Raw genomic sequence first — 16,704 nt, 5'->3', positions numbered from 1 at the left:
GTGTGGGCGTGTGTGTGTGTGTGTGCGTGGGCATGTGTGTGTGTGTGTGGGCTTGTGTGTGTGTGTGTGTGTGTGACTGGATTGCAGTGTTGTGGAAAGTCCGGATGAGAGAGGGGGTGACCTGCTCTGAACTTTGACCTTTGGGAAATCAGGTTGTGATGGAAATACAGCTGACAGGAAGTGAGTCTAGGGTCTGGGAATAGTAAGGAGGGAACTGGAACACACACAAACTCACACACACACACTTTCTCCCTTTGTTCATTTTTAAATGGCCTTTATTAGCGTGCAACATGGACATGTACTTTCCCCAAGTAAAGGAGAACCAAACTAAATAACAGAAGCGCTAACATGAAAATGTTTAACCCTTCATGAAAATGTTGTGAGTGTGTGTGTGTCGGTCTGTCTCGCACCCTCCCATTCACACTCTCAATAGTTTTAAGAGTTCCGAGCTGCTTTCCTTTCAAGCCGGACTGTGGCTGGATTACATCGACACCAAGGTTTAGGATTACGATGTGACACATATATATATATATATATATTTATACACGCACACACACACATTAAAGGGTGCATATACACACAAAATCACATACAAGAGAGAGAATGAGAAATAGAACCAGCAATAGAAACAGCAAAAGAGTGATGAATTATAACCCCATTCCATCTTCATTATCTCATAGCCACGAGCCAATTAAAAATAATTATTATTTGTATTTGACATTTCAAGAAATTTACATAATATATATATAATACACCAAGAACACCGTGGGCCATGAACCCTGCTTTACACCTCTGTTGGGGAAAGCCAGAGGCGACCTTCAGGGGAGTCCCACCGGACAGCAGGGACAGCAGGTGTCCTCCAGTGTCCAACGCTGGGAACACTGGGATCCCATGGAATGTAATAAGCCTTCCAATTGGGAACGCCTTGAACAGTGTGTCATTGGTGTGTTACTTCTGAGAAACTCAGGGGGAGCAATATCTGTTTCAGTTACAAGAGAGGAGGGACTATAGAGGGATATCTGTTTCAGTTACACCAGAGGAGGGACTATAGAGGGATATCTGTTTCAGTTACACCAGAGGAGGGACTATAGAGGGATATCTGTTTCAGTTACATGAGAGGAGGGACTATAGAGGGATATCTGTTTCAGTTACATGAGAGGAGGGACTATAGAGGGATATCTGTTTCAGTTACATGAGAGGAGGGACTATAGAGGGATATCTGTTTCAGTTACATGAGAGGAGGGACTATAGAGGGATATCTGTTTCAGTTACACCAGAGGAGTGACTATAGAGGGATATCTGTTTCAGTTACATGAGAGGAGGGACTATAGAGGGATATGTTTCAGTTGCATGAGGAGGGACTATAGAGGAATATGTGTTTCGGTTACATGAGAGGAGGGATTATAGGAAGATATCTGTTTAGTTTACATGTTTTAATATTTTTTTGTTGAATTCTTCCTCAAGAAACTTTAGGTTACTTAACGTAACCCTGGTTCTTTGATAACAGAGTGAGGTGTTTCACTATGGGAATCGCCTAGGCGTGACCTACTACTGGAAGCTCCAATTGCACCACGTCTGTCGTTGACAGACAGGTCGGACTGTGACACAGGGTCCCGCCCCCTGCACTTATACAGTCGACCCGCCCTCCTCAAATCATTCTATACCGGTTTCTTTCCGTGTAAATGCAAGGAGGGACTTGTTGGTGAAACACCTCACTCTGTTATCAAAGAACCAGGGTTACGTTAAGTAACCTAAAGTTCTTTTTCTAACTTCGCTCGGTGTTTCACTATGGGAGATATAGACCACTCCCGTATTGCATATGTCTCCCGAAGCTATGCAAATTCAGCCAGGCAGCAAACATCACTTTGAGTCTGGTGAGATCGTCTCCAGCACGGCTTGAGAAACAGAAGGCCCTGAGACATCCAGCCTATAAAACCTAACAAAGGTGTGAGGCGTAGCCCAGCTCGCCGCAGCACAAATGTCATGCACCGACACTCCCCTGAATAAGGCCCATGAAGTAGCCATACCCCTTGTGGAGTGGGCCCTCAAGCCATGGAGCCCCTACTTTCATAAGCAAGAGATATAGCCTCCACAATCCAGTGGGATAGCCTCTGGCGGGACAAAGGCTTGCCTCTATGGGGAGTGGCCCAGGACACGAACAGCTGATCCCATTTCCGAAAAGCAGCTGACCGACTCACATATAGGGCCCGTACCGGGCATAATGTATTAAGTCTCTGCTCCTCCGCAGAGGAGAACGGAGGCGGATGAAACGCCGACAGTTCCACCGTGAGACACCTATAGGTCGACTCAACCACCTTAGGCACAAAAGCCGGATTGGGCCGCAGACAGACCTTGGAGATCCAAGGGATGCTGCCCTGCAGGCTTATCTCCAAAGCCAACATGACAAGCTGAGATGGCCGCCAAGTACACTTTAATCGTGGAAAAGGCCTTACCCTTTTCCAATAATCCCTGTAGGAAACACAGTAGGTCCACCACGGAACACTGATATGGAATGGCGTGACTCGAGTCGCACCAGTCCTCAAAAAACCCGCCACTTGCCACTGTAGAGCCGGCGAGTGGAAAGGGCCCTTGCATTCTGAATGGTGTCAACAACGGTGTCAACAACCCGCATTCAAGTTCCACCTCTCACAGGCCAAGCCCAGAGCGCTACGCGGTCCGGGTGCGGATGGTAAATCTCCCCGCCCGCTTGGGAGAGGAGATCCCTGCGCAGGGGAAGGGGCCATGGGTCGCCCGCCAGGAGTTGCACTATTTCCGCCACCCAATGTTTGGATGGCCACCGCGGCGCTATCAGGATTAGCGACAGACTTCTCTCACCCTGGCTAGGGTGGGGGAGATCAGGCTGAGAGGGGGGAAGGCATATAGCAGCACGTTTGGCCACGGATGGGCCAGCGCATCTACCCCTAGGGGAGCCCTTACGTCTGACAGGGAGAAAAACAACGGGCACTGAGTGTTTTCCAGCGAGGCGAAGAGATCTACGGCTGCCAAGCCGTATCTTCGCCATATTTGTCCCACAACCTGTGGATGAAGAGTCCACTCCCCGTACAGGGGGTTTCCTCTGGACATAAGATCTGCTCCCCTGTTCAGGACCCCCGGTACATGCGTCGCCCAAAGGGACAGGAGTCTGGTGCTGCTCCACAAGATAATTTCTCGAGCTAACTCGTGTAGTTTCAGTGAGCGAGTGCCGCCCTGCCGGTTGACGTATGCCACTACAGTGGAATTGTCTGTCTTTACCAAGACATGGCGGCCGTGGATAAATTGCAGGAAGTGTTTTAGAGCAAGGAACACTGCCCAAAGTTCTAGGAGGTTTATGTGAGCCTGAGCTAGATCGCGACTCCAGGTGCCGTTCACTGCTCTGCCCATCATTGTCGCACCCCACCCTGACAAGGACGCGTCCGTTGTCATGGTTACCCTGGACGACACCGCCCCCAGCGGGACGCCCGCTGTCAGAACCGTGCGCACCGACCACGGGCGGAGAGCGGTAACACACGCTGGTGTTACTTTCAACTTGCGATTCAGGTGGCGACGGGAGCACAGACGTAGTGCTGCGACCCAGCGCTGAAAATCTCTCATCATCAGAAGACCCAAATGCACTACTGATATCACCGAAGCCATAAGGCCAAGCAGGCGTAGGCATAACCTGAACGATACGGTCTCTCCCCGCCTGAAGAAGGAGAGACACTGCGTGAGAGACGTTAGTCTCCTCTCTGATAGTGTGACGCGATAAAAGAGAGAGTCTATGTGGAGACCCAAATATTCCGCACATTGTGCGGGGTCCACACGGCTCTTTTCCCAATTTATGCTGAATCCCAGAGTCCTCAGATGATTTACCACCGTAGTAGAATCTCTGAGTGCCTGTTCGCGTGAACTGGAACATATCAGATAATCGTCCAGATAAGAGAATATTCTGATGCCGCTGTTTCTTAGCGGTGACAGTGCTGCCTCCACACACCTGCTGAACACTCTCGGGGCCAACGATAGTCCGAACGGGACCACTTGGTATTCGTAAGCCCTGTTCTGAAAAGCGAACCGGAGAAATTTCCGGTGTGCGGGATAGATGGCAATGTGAAAATATGCGTCTGACAGATCGATCGTTACAAACCAATCCCCTGGACGGATTGAACGACAGAGCACTTGTGTGTTAACATCCTGAACGTGTATTTGCGCAGGTGTCTGTTTAACACACGGAGATCTAATATGGGGCGAAGGGACGAGCTCCCTCTCTTCGGAATGAGAAAATAACGGGAGTAAAAACCCTGTTGGGCTTGCTCGTTCGGGACAGCCCTGATCGCTTGTTTTCGAAGCAGGGACGATATTTCGTCCTCTAGGATTCGTGCCGAATCCACACTGGCCATAGAAACCAACACGCCGTTGAATCTGGGTGGTTTCATAGCAAACTGCAGTCTGTAACCCTGGGAAACCGTAGACAGGATCCACGGGTGAACTGCGCATGCGCGCCACTGTTCCACTCGCGCAGCGAGCGGGCTCATGTGATCGCGCCCCAACGACGTCACCCTCGGGACGTAAGGGGAGAGGTCTGCCCTCACAGGAGAAGCGTGAGCTCCCCCCATGGGAATGTAGGGACCAAGATATTGTTTTATTTTGTTTTGTTTTGTGCATTTCACCCTTGGCTCTGGGCCTGGTTGCGAAAATGCAGGGTTTATTGTGTTCACCTTTAAAACGAGGGAAAATAACTTGTGACACTGGGAAAATGCTTGGTGGCACTGTGTCAATCGTTGCCCCTGTCTCAGTTCGCCCTGAACGTGAGGCGAGAGAGACTGAGAAAGGGCCCCTGGAGAACTTGAACCCTCTGGGCTTTGTTCTACCCCCCCAAGCTTTCTTTTCTTCATGGGAGGGGGAGAGAGAGAAGCTGGGATCGCTAGGTCGCACGCTTCTTCTTCCCATATCCCGGGGTGGGGAGAGCGGTTCCTGGCTGCCGCAGCAGCGAAGGAGTGTTTGCCCCATGGCCTTGGGTTCTCTGACCTAGGCTGTTGGTCGGCCTGTGGGCCAGCTGCTTGGGCTGGTCTGTAGGCTTTCTGAGGCCTGGTTCCCCCTTGTCTTCCCCTTGCTGCCGCCGCGGCGGCCGCAAAGCCTGACCTCGCTGGCTGGGGTGGGCGGGGAGCCTGTTTTCGGGGAAGGCAGAGATCGAAGGCCTCTCCTTCCTGTTTCCTGAGAGTGCTGGTCTCTCTCATCTTTTCCAGCGCTGGACCAAACAGACCCTTGGTTGGGTCATATGCAGCATCCATGACCTCGGCTTTCTGCGCGTCACTCAGTCCGGAGAGACTGAGCCATAATGCTCTCTCACCCGAGACTGCGAGTCCCATGACTCGGCCACAGCCCTGAACTGCGCCCCGTGAGGAGCGTAGGACCAGGTCATTGACGTTGCAAATTTCATCCCAGAGGGCAGGGTTGGGTGACCCAGAGTCTAGCTGGCGACCCATTTCCTCTAGGATTTCAGCCTGATATGCAGACAGTAGTGTCATGGCATTGAGCGAGCATACCGACTGCGCTGCATATCTATACATCCTCTGGTAAGTGGAAGCGGTGAGGCGGTCCATCTTACCAGGCAGGGAGATGCCTGAAGAGGCGGAGAGAGAGCGACGGTTTGGGTGGAGGTGGTAAGCCACTGAAGGCTCCACAGCTGGGGGTTCGGCCAGCCCCAGCTCACCCATCCCGTGGATCTCCAGCTTTGAGCAGCCCTTGGTGGGAAGCTTGCTCTTAAATGGGCTGGACCAGTAGCGGCTCATTTCCTTCATGCAGATGGGAACTGCTGGTAAGAGCTGCTTAGAAGGCGGCTGGGCTGGTGGGAGCCTCTTGCCGTCGTATAGGTCTCTCTCTGCACCTTCAGCATCCGGGGCTGCAGGCCATTGAATGCCTAGTTTTGCAGCGGCCCGTTTGCACACCTCGTACAGGTTACCGTCTACCGGTTGTACAGCGTCAGAGGCGCTAGGGGGTCTGGACAGTTGGACCGGAAAAGTGGAGTCGTCCTCCTCCTCCTCAATTCCGTCCATGTCGAGGAGGTCAAAGTTGGCGTCGTCGTCGCCCTCTGCGTCCTCAGTGCCCGGTTCCGCCTCGAGAAGTAAATCATCGAATAGCGGGGGCACGAGCGGGGATGCCGCCTCCATCATGTCCGTCCAGCTCGTTGTCGCGTGGGACTGATGGGTGCTCGTTGTGGCTATAGCGGGGGCACCCGCCAGGCAGGGATCCTGGTTGTTAGCCACCGTCACCCTTAGCCTCCTTTCCAGAATTTTCTCCGGCATCGATGTGCAGTGAGCGCATGAATGCGGGTCCGCTAGCGAAGCTTGAGCGTGTTTAATGCCCATGCACGCTATGCACATGGGGTGGGGGTCCCGGCCTGATATGGAGGCCCCACATGACGCGGGGCACAGGCGGGATACAGCCTCCCTAGCCTTCGGCTCCGACCCTTTGGCGGGGGTGGCGGGCGAAGGCATACCGCAGAGTTCACTCGCCGTGATGCGTTCGTTATACTCCGGGTGTTTTGGCTCAGCCAACAAGCTAATGTGTACTGTGCCGCGGTAAGCTCGCCTTGACGCGTTAGCCGATAAACTACACCGTAAACCAGTGACACCTGTAAACAAATACAGGGTAACCGGAGAAGCAGCTCGCCGTTATGCGGACACTGCCCAGCGGGTGTAGTAACAGATAGCTTCTTACGAAGTTATTACTCAGCCGAACCAGGTTAAAAGCCTACGACTGCGTTCGACGACGGAATCCTTGACGGCCCGTCTGTGAACTGTTAAGCAGTTTAAAGCTAACCTAGATAAGCTGAGGGAGCTTGAGTAGCTTTCTCACGGGAAGAAAGCGAGAATGATTTGAGGAGGGCGGGTCGACTGTATAAGTGCAGGGGGCGGGACCCTGTGTCACAGTCCGACCTGTCTGTCAACGACAGACGTGGTGCAATTGGAGCTTCCAGTAGTAGGTCACGCCTAGGCGATTCCCATAGTGAAACACCGAGCGAAGTTAGAAAAAGAACTTCACTATATGCCTTCTTCTTGTCTTTGGGATTCTTCTTGTCTTTGGGATTCTTGTTCCGGGGACTGGCGTGTATGCCCTCAAAGGAAGTTCGACATCGGAAAAAATGCGTTGCGCTAGCCGCTGCAATCTCTGAGTCTCTCTACCAGCCTTCAACGAGTGATAACTCTGTACTCCACCACGATTGACTGACGCTTAGCCATGTTTACTGTGTTCTCCTCCAGGATTGGCTGAGTAAGTTCGGCTACCTCCCGCCCCCGGACCCTGTTACTGGCCAGCTGCAGACCAAGGAGGCCTTGAGCACGGCCATCAAGGCCATGCAAAAGTTCGGAGGGTTGACGGAGACCGGAGTCTTAGGTAGGGTGTGTGTGTGTGTCTGTGTGTGTGTGGGGGGGGGGGGGGGTCTTCATAATAGGCTTGGGTACTTAACTTAAAATTAAGAAGATGATGAGTCTCGATTCATTATAATCTTCATGAAAGTAATTGAATAATGACTAATAGTAGCCATCTGCCAATCACCCTGTTTCCGCTGATGAAATAAATATTCATAGGGAAAGGTTATTGTACTATGGTACTTCACTCTACTACTATACTCTATTTTATTATATTCCACTATTACTATACTCTATTGCTATAATCTATTATATTATGTTCTATGCTTCCACTGTACTATGCTACTGTATTCAATCATGTTTTACTCTACTACTGAACTCTACCATACTCTACCAATGTACCCTACTCTACTCCTGTACTACTCTATCCTACCACTGTACTGTACTCTATTCCTACTCTACTGTGTTCTCCTGGGTTCCAGACCAGGCCACGCTGGGCCTCATGCAGACTCCCAGATGTTCTCTACCAGATGTGTCAGAGCCAGAGGAGACAACGGGCCGTCGGAGACGCAGCCTCACGCCCCCCAACAAATGGACCAAGAGACACCTGTCCTGGAGGTCAGAATACTACAATACTGCACTATATATACTGTAATATAGTACTGAAATACTAGAGTATAATATATTTAAGCAATAGATCACGCCAGGCTGTGGTATGTGCTCATTATACCACTGTGGGGGCGTTGTCCGGCCCCACAGTGGTGGGGCCGGACAGAGAATCCTGGCGCACTCCCTATAAAACGTACCTAGCAGCGTATAGCATGTAGTATAGTTACATGATATAGTATCACACAGTACAGAGAGGCATGGCCCAATACCAACATAACTGTTATCGCTATTCAACCCCATATAAAGATATGGTAATGATAGAATGAGGACAGATGGTTAAAGTGATTCTAAAATCTCCGGCAATCGTCTGAATTATGACACACACAAATAAACAGAGAAGGAAAAAAAGTAGATAACGTCCAAAAGCATGATGGATTTAATATCTGTACCAAGCGCATCTAAGAATAAGCGTGCTATAATTCAACAGTCCTCTGACCTTTCTAAACATCAGCCCTAGATTCAACCAAGCGAGGAATGGGTTCCCTTCAGAAAGGTAACAGCTCTCCTCATTAAAACACACACCATCTCATCATGTCCTGATCCAGCCCTAGTGGAAACCGTGAACCACATCTCCTTGTCTGTTCGTTAAGAGATTCTGTGGCTGTGGGTGGTGTCTAGTCACAGGAGCTCTGTGCTACATGGATGTCTGGGTTCTCCTCTCTGTGTGTAGCCATCACGTCACTGGAGAGACGGTGCAGCAAATCGAGTTCCAAATTGGCAGACTTGGAGGGGTCATGGAAAAGAGCTGGAGTGGATGGGCAGCAGGTGGCATCTCAATGTGGCGAGTGTGGAGCCTGAAGGCCGCTGAGTGGGAAGACTCTGTTCCTAGTAGGAGTGATGGGCCACAGCCTCATCGTTTTGATATGATATAGAGAACGCGTTGAGCTGGGTGTGTGATTATGTGTCGTGAGTTTCATGTTCATGACCGAGCACGAAGCGAGCTGCGCAAATGGGTGAATTATGACCAATCGCTGTACCGTTACGTCACCTGTTGTAACAGGAGAGTACCGACCTTGAGTTGAGGTGGTCGATGGTTCAGAGGGCCTAGACTACAGACGCACTAAAATCGCTTTGCTCCTCCGACCGGCCTTTGAGAATTATGAGAAAGTTCCTGCGGTCAGAAAGTGCAGAATATCCATACTTCACAATACAATGATTGAATCTAGGAATGAACCAATAGGAGGCAGCCGTTTCCATCGTTCCTCCCTGAGAAGCGATGGGACATGAGATAAAGCCCGTCAGCGGCTGAGTATTCCGAAGTCGTAAAACAGTGCGACGGGCGATGCGTTGTGTACATGAGCCCCATTACAGTGTCAAAGATGAAATATTGGGCACGGGAGCTGCCAGATTGTCATGTCACAGAAGAGGAATCGTGTGTGCGTCGCAATCGAGATTCCCGCTTCCAGTCGGGATGCTGGAGCCTGTTAGATTGCAGTGTCGTCATGGAAACGTGCACGTGGACTAGCTAGCGTCGACCGGGGCATTTCAAGTTGTCCCCATCGTCGTCAGAGTGATTATTTCCTGAGACCGACATCCGTCTTTGCGACAGAGTGAAAGGCAGAGTACCAAGCCAGTCAGTTAGTCGATGGGGAAACCAACAGCTCTGCCAGGCCTTTTAGGTAGCAGCCAACCCCCCCCCCCCCCCCCCACAGACACATTTGCTTTGTATAAATAAATAATAATAATAATACATTTAATTTAGAGGCGCCTTTCAAAACACCCAAGGTCAGTTCTTTTAAATGTATTCACCTTTCTCTTTATATTCATAATTTGAAATCCATCCAGACACCCAAACCCTAATTTTTGGAAGTAGTGGTAGTTCTCCATTTCCAACCTGTGTGTGTGTGTGTGTGTGTGTGTGTGTGTGTGTGTGTGTGTGTGTGTGTGTGTGTGTGTGTGTGTGTGTGTGTGTGTGTGTGTGTGTGTGTGTGTGTGTGTGTGTGTGTGTGTGTGTGTGTGTGTGTGTGTGTGTGTGGTTAAAGTAGCCTTGGGCCTTTGATGTTGTGTCGTTCAGCTTGAAACACCAATTTTAGACATGGGTGCATGCATATTCACTCCATTGTCTTTACTCTTTAATCTCTCTCTGGCTCTGTCTCTCTCTCTCTCTCTCTCTCTCTCTCCCTCTCTCACTTTCTCTCTCTGCCTTCACTCTCTCCTACTCTCTCCTACTCTCTCCCTCTGTCTCCTACTCTCTCTTTCTATCTCTCACTCTCTCGCTCTCTCTACTCGCTCTATTTTTCTCTCTGTCTCTCTCATATGTGCATGCCACTCACCTTCTCCCTTCCTGTCAGTGCTCTGTGCCCTGGCTCAACTCCCCTCTGTGTTCTCAACAGCAGGCTCCATACACGACGGCACGTCTGTCCGTCTGTATTGACAAAACATCAGGGGTCTCTCTGATTATGTTAGGAAACACGGAGCGACAGTAGTGTCAGTCATACTGTATTTAAAGTAGCGACCTCACAATACGATATAGGAGGGCTTTTCACTGCCTAAACACGATGCATTTTGATTCTGTAAGTATTGCGATCCGATATTTACGATTTAGTATTATGGTGGTTTAACTCTTCTCATATGAATCTCTGTTTTCACCCCGTCCCTCATTTAAAGGACCTTTGCCAGTTAGTTTTTATATGAGCAATTTCAAAACCGACCCGATAGTGTCATCACAAATGAGAATGTGTCATCACAGATGCATAACGGTTAGATAAGCCTGGAGCAGGCTGCCCAGTGGACTGGGCTACGCTGGACCCATACATCATGCATCTCGCCTTTTTAGGGATGTTTGTTGCAGTGGAAATGTGCGGTTTGATATTGTGGTAAAACATTAATATTCTCTTCACAATCAATCCCTCCATGCTGTCGGAGAGACCTTTTAGTATTTTTTTGTACTTTGCGCCTACTTCATTTGGTATTTCAGGCACTTATTTTGTTGCATGTGTAGGGTGGTGTATTGTATTGACTGGGCATCAAAGCATGGTCGGCAAGTTAGCCGTAGTTTTTCAACATTATCAAGAAGAAGCGCTCCGCGGACTGCTCCCTCCACCTCTCCCTCCACCTCTCCCTCCTCTCTACCTCCACCTCTCCCTCCACCTCTCCCTCCTCTCTACCTCCACCTCTCCCTCCTCCTCTCCCTCCACCTCTCCCTCCACCTCCTCCTCTCTCTCCACCTCCTCCTCTCCCTCCACCTCCTCTTCTCCCTCCACCTCTCCCTCCACCCCATCCTCTCCCTCCACCTCTTCTTCCACCTCTCCCTCCACCTCTCCTTCGGATCCTTGCGACGACCAAAGCATCTATTTACCCTTCATCAACTTGACGGGGCTCGAGCTCTGCTGTGTTGTCAGAGCTCCCGCGTTCTGATAGATGCTTCGGTATCCATGCTTCGGTATCCATGGAAACTTAGACGAGAATCTTAAGTGGTATGAAACTAAATGTATGTATCCTTCAAAGCAAAAGATAAAACACATGTTTATTTTAGCAGTAGGTCATTAAAAAATAAGTTTAAAAACCATAAAAGGATAAAACCTTTTTAGCTGTTTTTGATGTTGAGCAAAAGTTATTTTGCCCGAATCAATGAATTGGTGCATACGTTTTTGACAGGGAGTTATATTTATAGAGTAACAGTGGGAGGAGGAAAAAGGGGCGAGGAACTACTGTCTCCACTAAGATGGAGTGGGTTACTCTGCATGCAGCACACCTAGCTACATAGTTTTCACGCACACACACAAACACACACACACACACACACACACACACACACACACACACACACACACGCACACGCACACGCACACGCACAATGCACTTCATTCAATTCACTACAGTTATTCCTATCATCAATCTTTGTCACCTTCTCTCAATGTCTCCCTCACCTACTCCCTTTATAACGCTCATCCATAGATCCTCAAAACGCACACATTCCCACACACAGTCACACACGCACACACACACACACACACACACACACACACACACAGACACACAGACACACACGCACACACGCACGCACGCACAAACACACCCACACACACGCATGTGCCGCGCACGCACACACACACACACACACACACACACACACACACACACACACACACACACACACACACACACACACACACACACACACACACACACACACACACACATATGTGCACACTCACAAGCACACGCATTCAAAACCACACTAAAACATGGAACAAATCCAAACAGTTGTTTGGGTTTGTTCCATGGAATGCTTCTGAGTTCACATCTGACCTGGTTGAGTTTGGTGGACAGAGTGATGATGAGTGGGCCTGTAGGGCTTTTAAGAAGGTGTTGGTTGGAAGACTTGGTTGCCAAAAAGTACTTCACATGCCATTTAGTAGAAATAAAATATTAAGCGCTCCGTCTCGCTCTGTCTCGCTCTCCAAGCTCTCTATTGATTAATTACCGATCCCCACAGTGTGTACTTAGTGTGTCCATGGAGGGAGAGCACGCTGGCATCTTTTTCGCACGCACACACTCGCACACGCGCGCACGAGCATGCATGCATTCATGCACGCACACAGACTTATCATGTGGAAATGAATGAAACAAGACAAAGTAGAGGGAGTTAAGAAGCTCGCTCTCTCGCTTTCTCTCCCCCTCTCTTGCTTGCGTTGAATCCCTCTCTTCCTCCCTCTGTCTTGCTCTCTCCCCTTCTCTTGCTCTCACTCTCCCTCTGTCATGCTCCCTTCCCTTCTTTTGCTCTCTCTCTTTCCCTCTCTTGCTCTCTCTCTCCCTCTGTTTCCCCCTCTCTCTCTCTCTCTCTCCCTCTCTCTCTCTCTCTCTCCCTCTGTTTCCCCCTCTCTCTCTCTCTCTCTCTCTCTCTCCCTCTCTCTCTCTCCCTCTGTCTTCCCCTCTCACCCCCTCTGTGTCTGTGTGTGTGTGTCTCCTCTCCCCCCCTCTCTGTGGTTCATCTTAAACAGGCTTGAAGTGGGCTTTACTTGGCTCTATACGGCTGACTGTAAAATCATCCACTCCAATCTCTCCTCCCCTGACACTCGGCCTGCACCCAGCGAATTGAGTGAACCATTAAGACGGGCACCAACCTCTATATACCTCCAAGTCACTGTTAAGGAATTGGGGTAAAAACATGCATAAATCACATGTTAAAAACAGTTGGTTTTGTGACGTTTTCACAGGCCACCAACTTGACATATCTTCGAAACGACACGGACAGTACATTAACAAATAACATTACTCAGGTTACAAACCTCACTAAAACCGCAAATAATAAAAAGAAAACCATGTAATCTCTATTTCTCGTCTATCATTATGGATGAGTCCGTAGTCTCGCGCGCCATCTTGGACAAGCTTTTGCGTGCTGCCTCCCGCACTCTCTACCATGGCCCGACCCCTCTTCTGAACCAAACGGAGATCCTCCAGTAGGAGCGAATGCGTTTGACACGGGTGATCAATTGCTGTGTGCTATGTGTGGAAGGGCGAATCCGGTCAATGCCTGTTCCTGATCAGGCCAGTGATGGGGGTTTATGGGTGTCTACGGCTCTCCTCTGTCCTCTCTCACTTCTCCGCCATTCCATTCTCTTGTGTTCTTTAATTCCCTCCTTTCCTGGTCTGTCACCTCTTCTTCCTTACTTTCTTTCTTTCCGTCTTTCTTTCTTTGTTTTTTTTCCCTGTGTCTGAATGATTAGTCCGAGAGCTGGCAGAGATTGATTGATGATAATTGTCTAATTTAAAGTTGAGGTAATTGTGTGTGTGTGTGTGTGTGTGCGTGTGTGTGTGTGTGTGTGTGTGTGTGTGTGTGTGCGTGTGTGTGTGTGTGCGTGTGTGTGTGTGTGTGTGTGTGTGTGTGTGTGTGTGTGTGTGTGTGTGTGTGTGTGTGTGTGTGTGTGTGTGTGTGTGTGTGCGTGTGCGTGCGTATGCTTGTGCACGTGCCCCTGGCAGATTGCAAGTAATCATCCATCGAATGAAGGAGGAGGAGACACTGTGAGTCTCACCTGACTGGGTTAAATGGGGTGGGAAAGCAGAAGCCGTTCATGGCAGCTCTCAGTCTGAGGCTAACGACATTTAGGAGCTGAATGATTGTTTGTTTAAAAAAGGTAGAGAGGGAAAGAGACAGAGCCACAGGGATAAAAAGAGAGAGTGAAAGAGAGAGAAAGAGAGTGGGGGAGAGAGAAATAGAGAGAGAAATAGAGAGAGAGAGAGAGAGAGAGAGAGAGAGAGAGAGAGAGAGAGAGGGAGGGAGGGGGAGAGAGAGAGAGAGAGAGAGAGAGAGACTCCACTAAGATAGATTGGGCTACTCTGAGAGGCAAAGGAGAGCGAGAGAGGGAGAGCCATGGAGAGAGACTACTGACCTCACTGAGATGGAATGGGCCACTCTGCATGTAGCCCAACTAAATACACAGTGAGACGCACACACACACACACACACACACAAACACGGTGAGAGAGGCTCAGGATTGGCAGTTAAAGAGGTGGAGGAGTTTAAAGGACCCATAATTCACCACCAGATGTCATGTTAATTAGCCATTGCAAAAGCAATTTCAAATCAAACCATTTGTGACATCACATCTGGGAGTGCCCACTCAGATGAAGGACTGTCAGATCCGATCCAACCCCCCCCGCCCCCCCCCCAGATGGTACAGTCACCTCCTTCCATGCCCCCATGTGATATCACAAAGGGACCGATCCTACAATGTCCTGTCATGGCTAATTAACCATGTGATGACACATGGAGGTAAGTGAAGGGAGACTTTAAGCGTTGGTTTATTTGGTATCGTGATGCTGTAAAAATGAATCTCTTCTTTGTTTGGAAAGTAAAGTAACTTTTGGTTTTTTGGTTTGGCACGATCACGTTCATTTCAACAGCTGCTACCATTTGGGGAACAATTGTGAACTTCTTTTCAATTGTAAAGAGCAAATAAATAACACACTGGCGCAGACCGGTCCAAGAAGGATTCAAGAATTTTTTTATTGTCTGTTTATCGCATCCATTCTAAGAATCTTTTTAACTGTCTTTTTGTGCTGCAAAATTTGCAGTTGAGACAATGGCTTCGGTTTAGTTTCAATTCCCCAATTTATTTTATAACTATTTATATAATTTTTTCACAGGCTACAGAACCCTCATCATATGTGTTCATTTTCGATTAGAATGTAAATTAAACAGAATGAGACAGAACCATTCATTACTTATTCACAATCACTAAATTCCAATGTTCTCATCCAATCAACGCCCTCGCTAAAAAGCACTTCCACCAAGACAAATACACACAAACACACATATACACAGAACATAACACTCACACTCACACACACACACACACACACACACACACACACACATAACAAAACAGACACGCACACACACATGCACACACACACACACACACACACACGTAAACACACACACACACACACACACACACACACACACACACACACACACACACACACACACACACACACACACACACACACACATAACAAAACAGACACGCACACACACATGCACACACACACACACACACACACACGTAAACACACACACACACACACACACATACACACACACACACACACACACACACACACACACACACACACACACACACACACACACACACACACACACACATAACAAAACACGCACACACACAGACACATACAGACACACACAGACACTCACAATCACACACACACACACACACTGACAGAACAAAACATTTGCAAACACACATCTTTAACCTATGTCGACATTTAAATGCTTGGCTCTAAGAACAAAGCCCTCTTTAAGAGACCCGCTGGGGAACAGAGTTTTAATGACTGTTTCCTCTGTGTGAGGAGGCTTCAAGCGAGGAACAATGAAATTGTGAGTTTCTACTCACCTATTGAGCAAAACTATTTTCATAACATGGGTAGTGTTGCTCTTTTTTACATATTATTTGATTTCACTTTTTGATCCACTTCCTCAGTTCTGTCCATCTGTCTGTCTCTCTCGCTGCTTCTTTTTTTCTGTCTGTCTGTCTGTCTGTCTCTCTCTCTCTCTCTCTCTCTCTCTCTCTCTCTCTCTCTCTCTCTCTCTCTCTCTCTCTCTCTCTCTCTCTCTCTCTCTCTCTCTCTCTCTCTCTCTCTCTCTCTCTAATAATAGTACCATGCATAGATGGTGATACACATCCGGTAATCTTCAGTCTAGTAATACATCTGGTCTCATTGATTGCTGAGTGTGTGTGTGTGTGTGTCTGCCTGTGTGTGTATGCGCACGTGCTGAACAATATAATGAGAGGAATAATGAGACACAAAAGACGAATCCAGAATAAAAAGAGCTGGCTGTGTTGTTCTGGTGTGAGAAGCTTGCAGGGTTTAAGCCCTAGGGCTGCGTCTCCACACCATCAATTTCTCGTTTAAAATCTACGGATAGTTTTTTCATGCATTCTGTTGTCTCTTCACTAGTCTACTGACAGTCATTCTTGAAACAAAAGCGAAAGTGTTTGAAAAACATTTCAATGATTCCGAGACAGTGCGTGAAAGAGGGAGAGACGCCGAAAAAAAAGAGAATAAGTCAGAGTAAGACAGAGATATATAGAGAGAGAGGGGCAGCCAGACTAACACACACACACACACACACACACACACACACACACAAAGACGCACAAACACACAAAGACACACAGACACACAGACACACACACAAACACACACACACAAAGACACACAC

At 48.7% G+C, this 16,704-nt stretch overlaps 1 protein-coding gene across 1 annotated transcript in view; it reads left to right on the top strand.

Moving 5' to 3' along the window:
• The window catches only part of LOC130381148 (matrix metalloproteinase-17-like), a 61,486-nt gene that overhangs the window by 18,428 nt on the left and 26,354 nt on the right, over positions 1–16,704 (top strand). Inside the window, exons 2-3 of the mRNA XM_056588606.1 lie at positions 7,236–7,368; positions 7,826–7,961. Coding sequence (XP_056444581.1) covers positions 7,236–7,368; positions 7,826–7,961 — 269 coding nt within the window. The remainder of the gene's footprint in view (positions 1–7,235; positions 7,369–7,825; positions 7,962–16,704) is intronic.

Source organism: Gadus chalcogrammus, chromosome 4 (assembly GCF_026213295.1).
Source record: "Gadus chalcogrammus isolate NIFS_2021 chromosome 4, NIFS_Gcha_1.0, whole genome shotgun sequence".
NCBI lineage: Eukaryota > Metazoa > Chordata > Actinopteri > Gadiformes > Gadidae > Gadus > Gadus chalcogrammus.
Note: the sequence above shows the minus strand (reverse complement) of the source record. Positions and strands in the feature narration are given on the sequence as shown.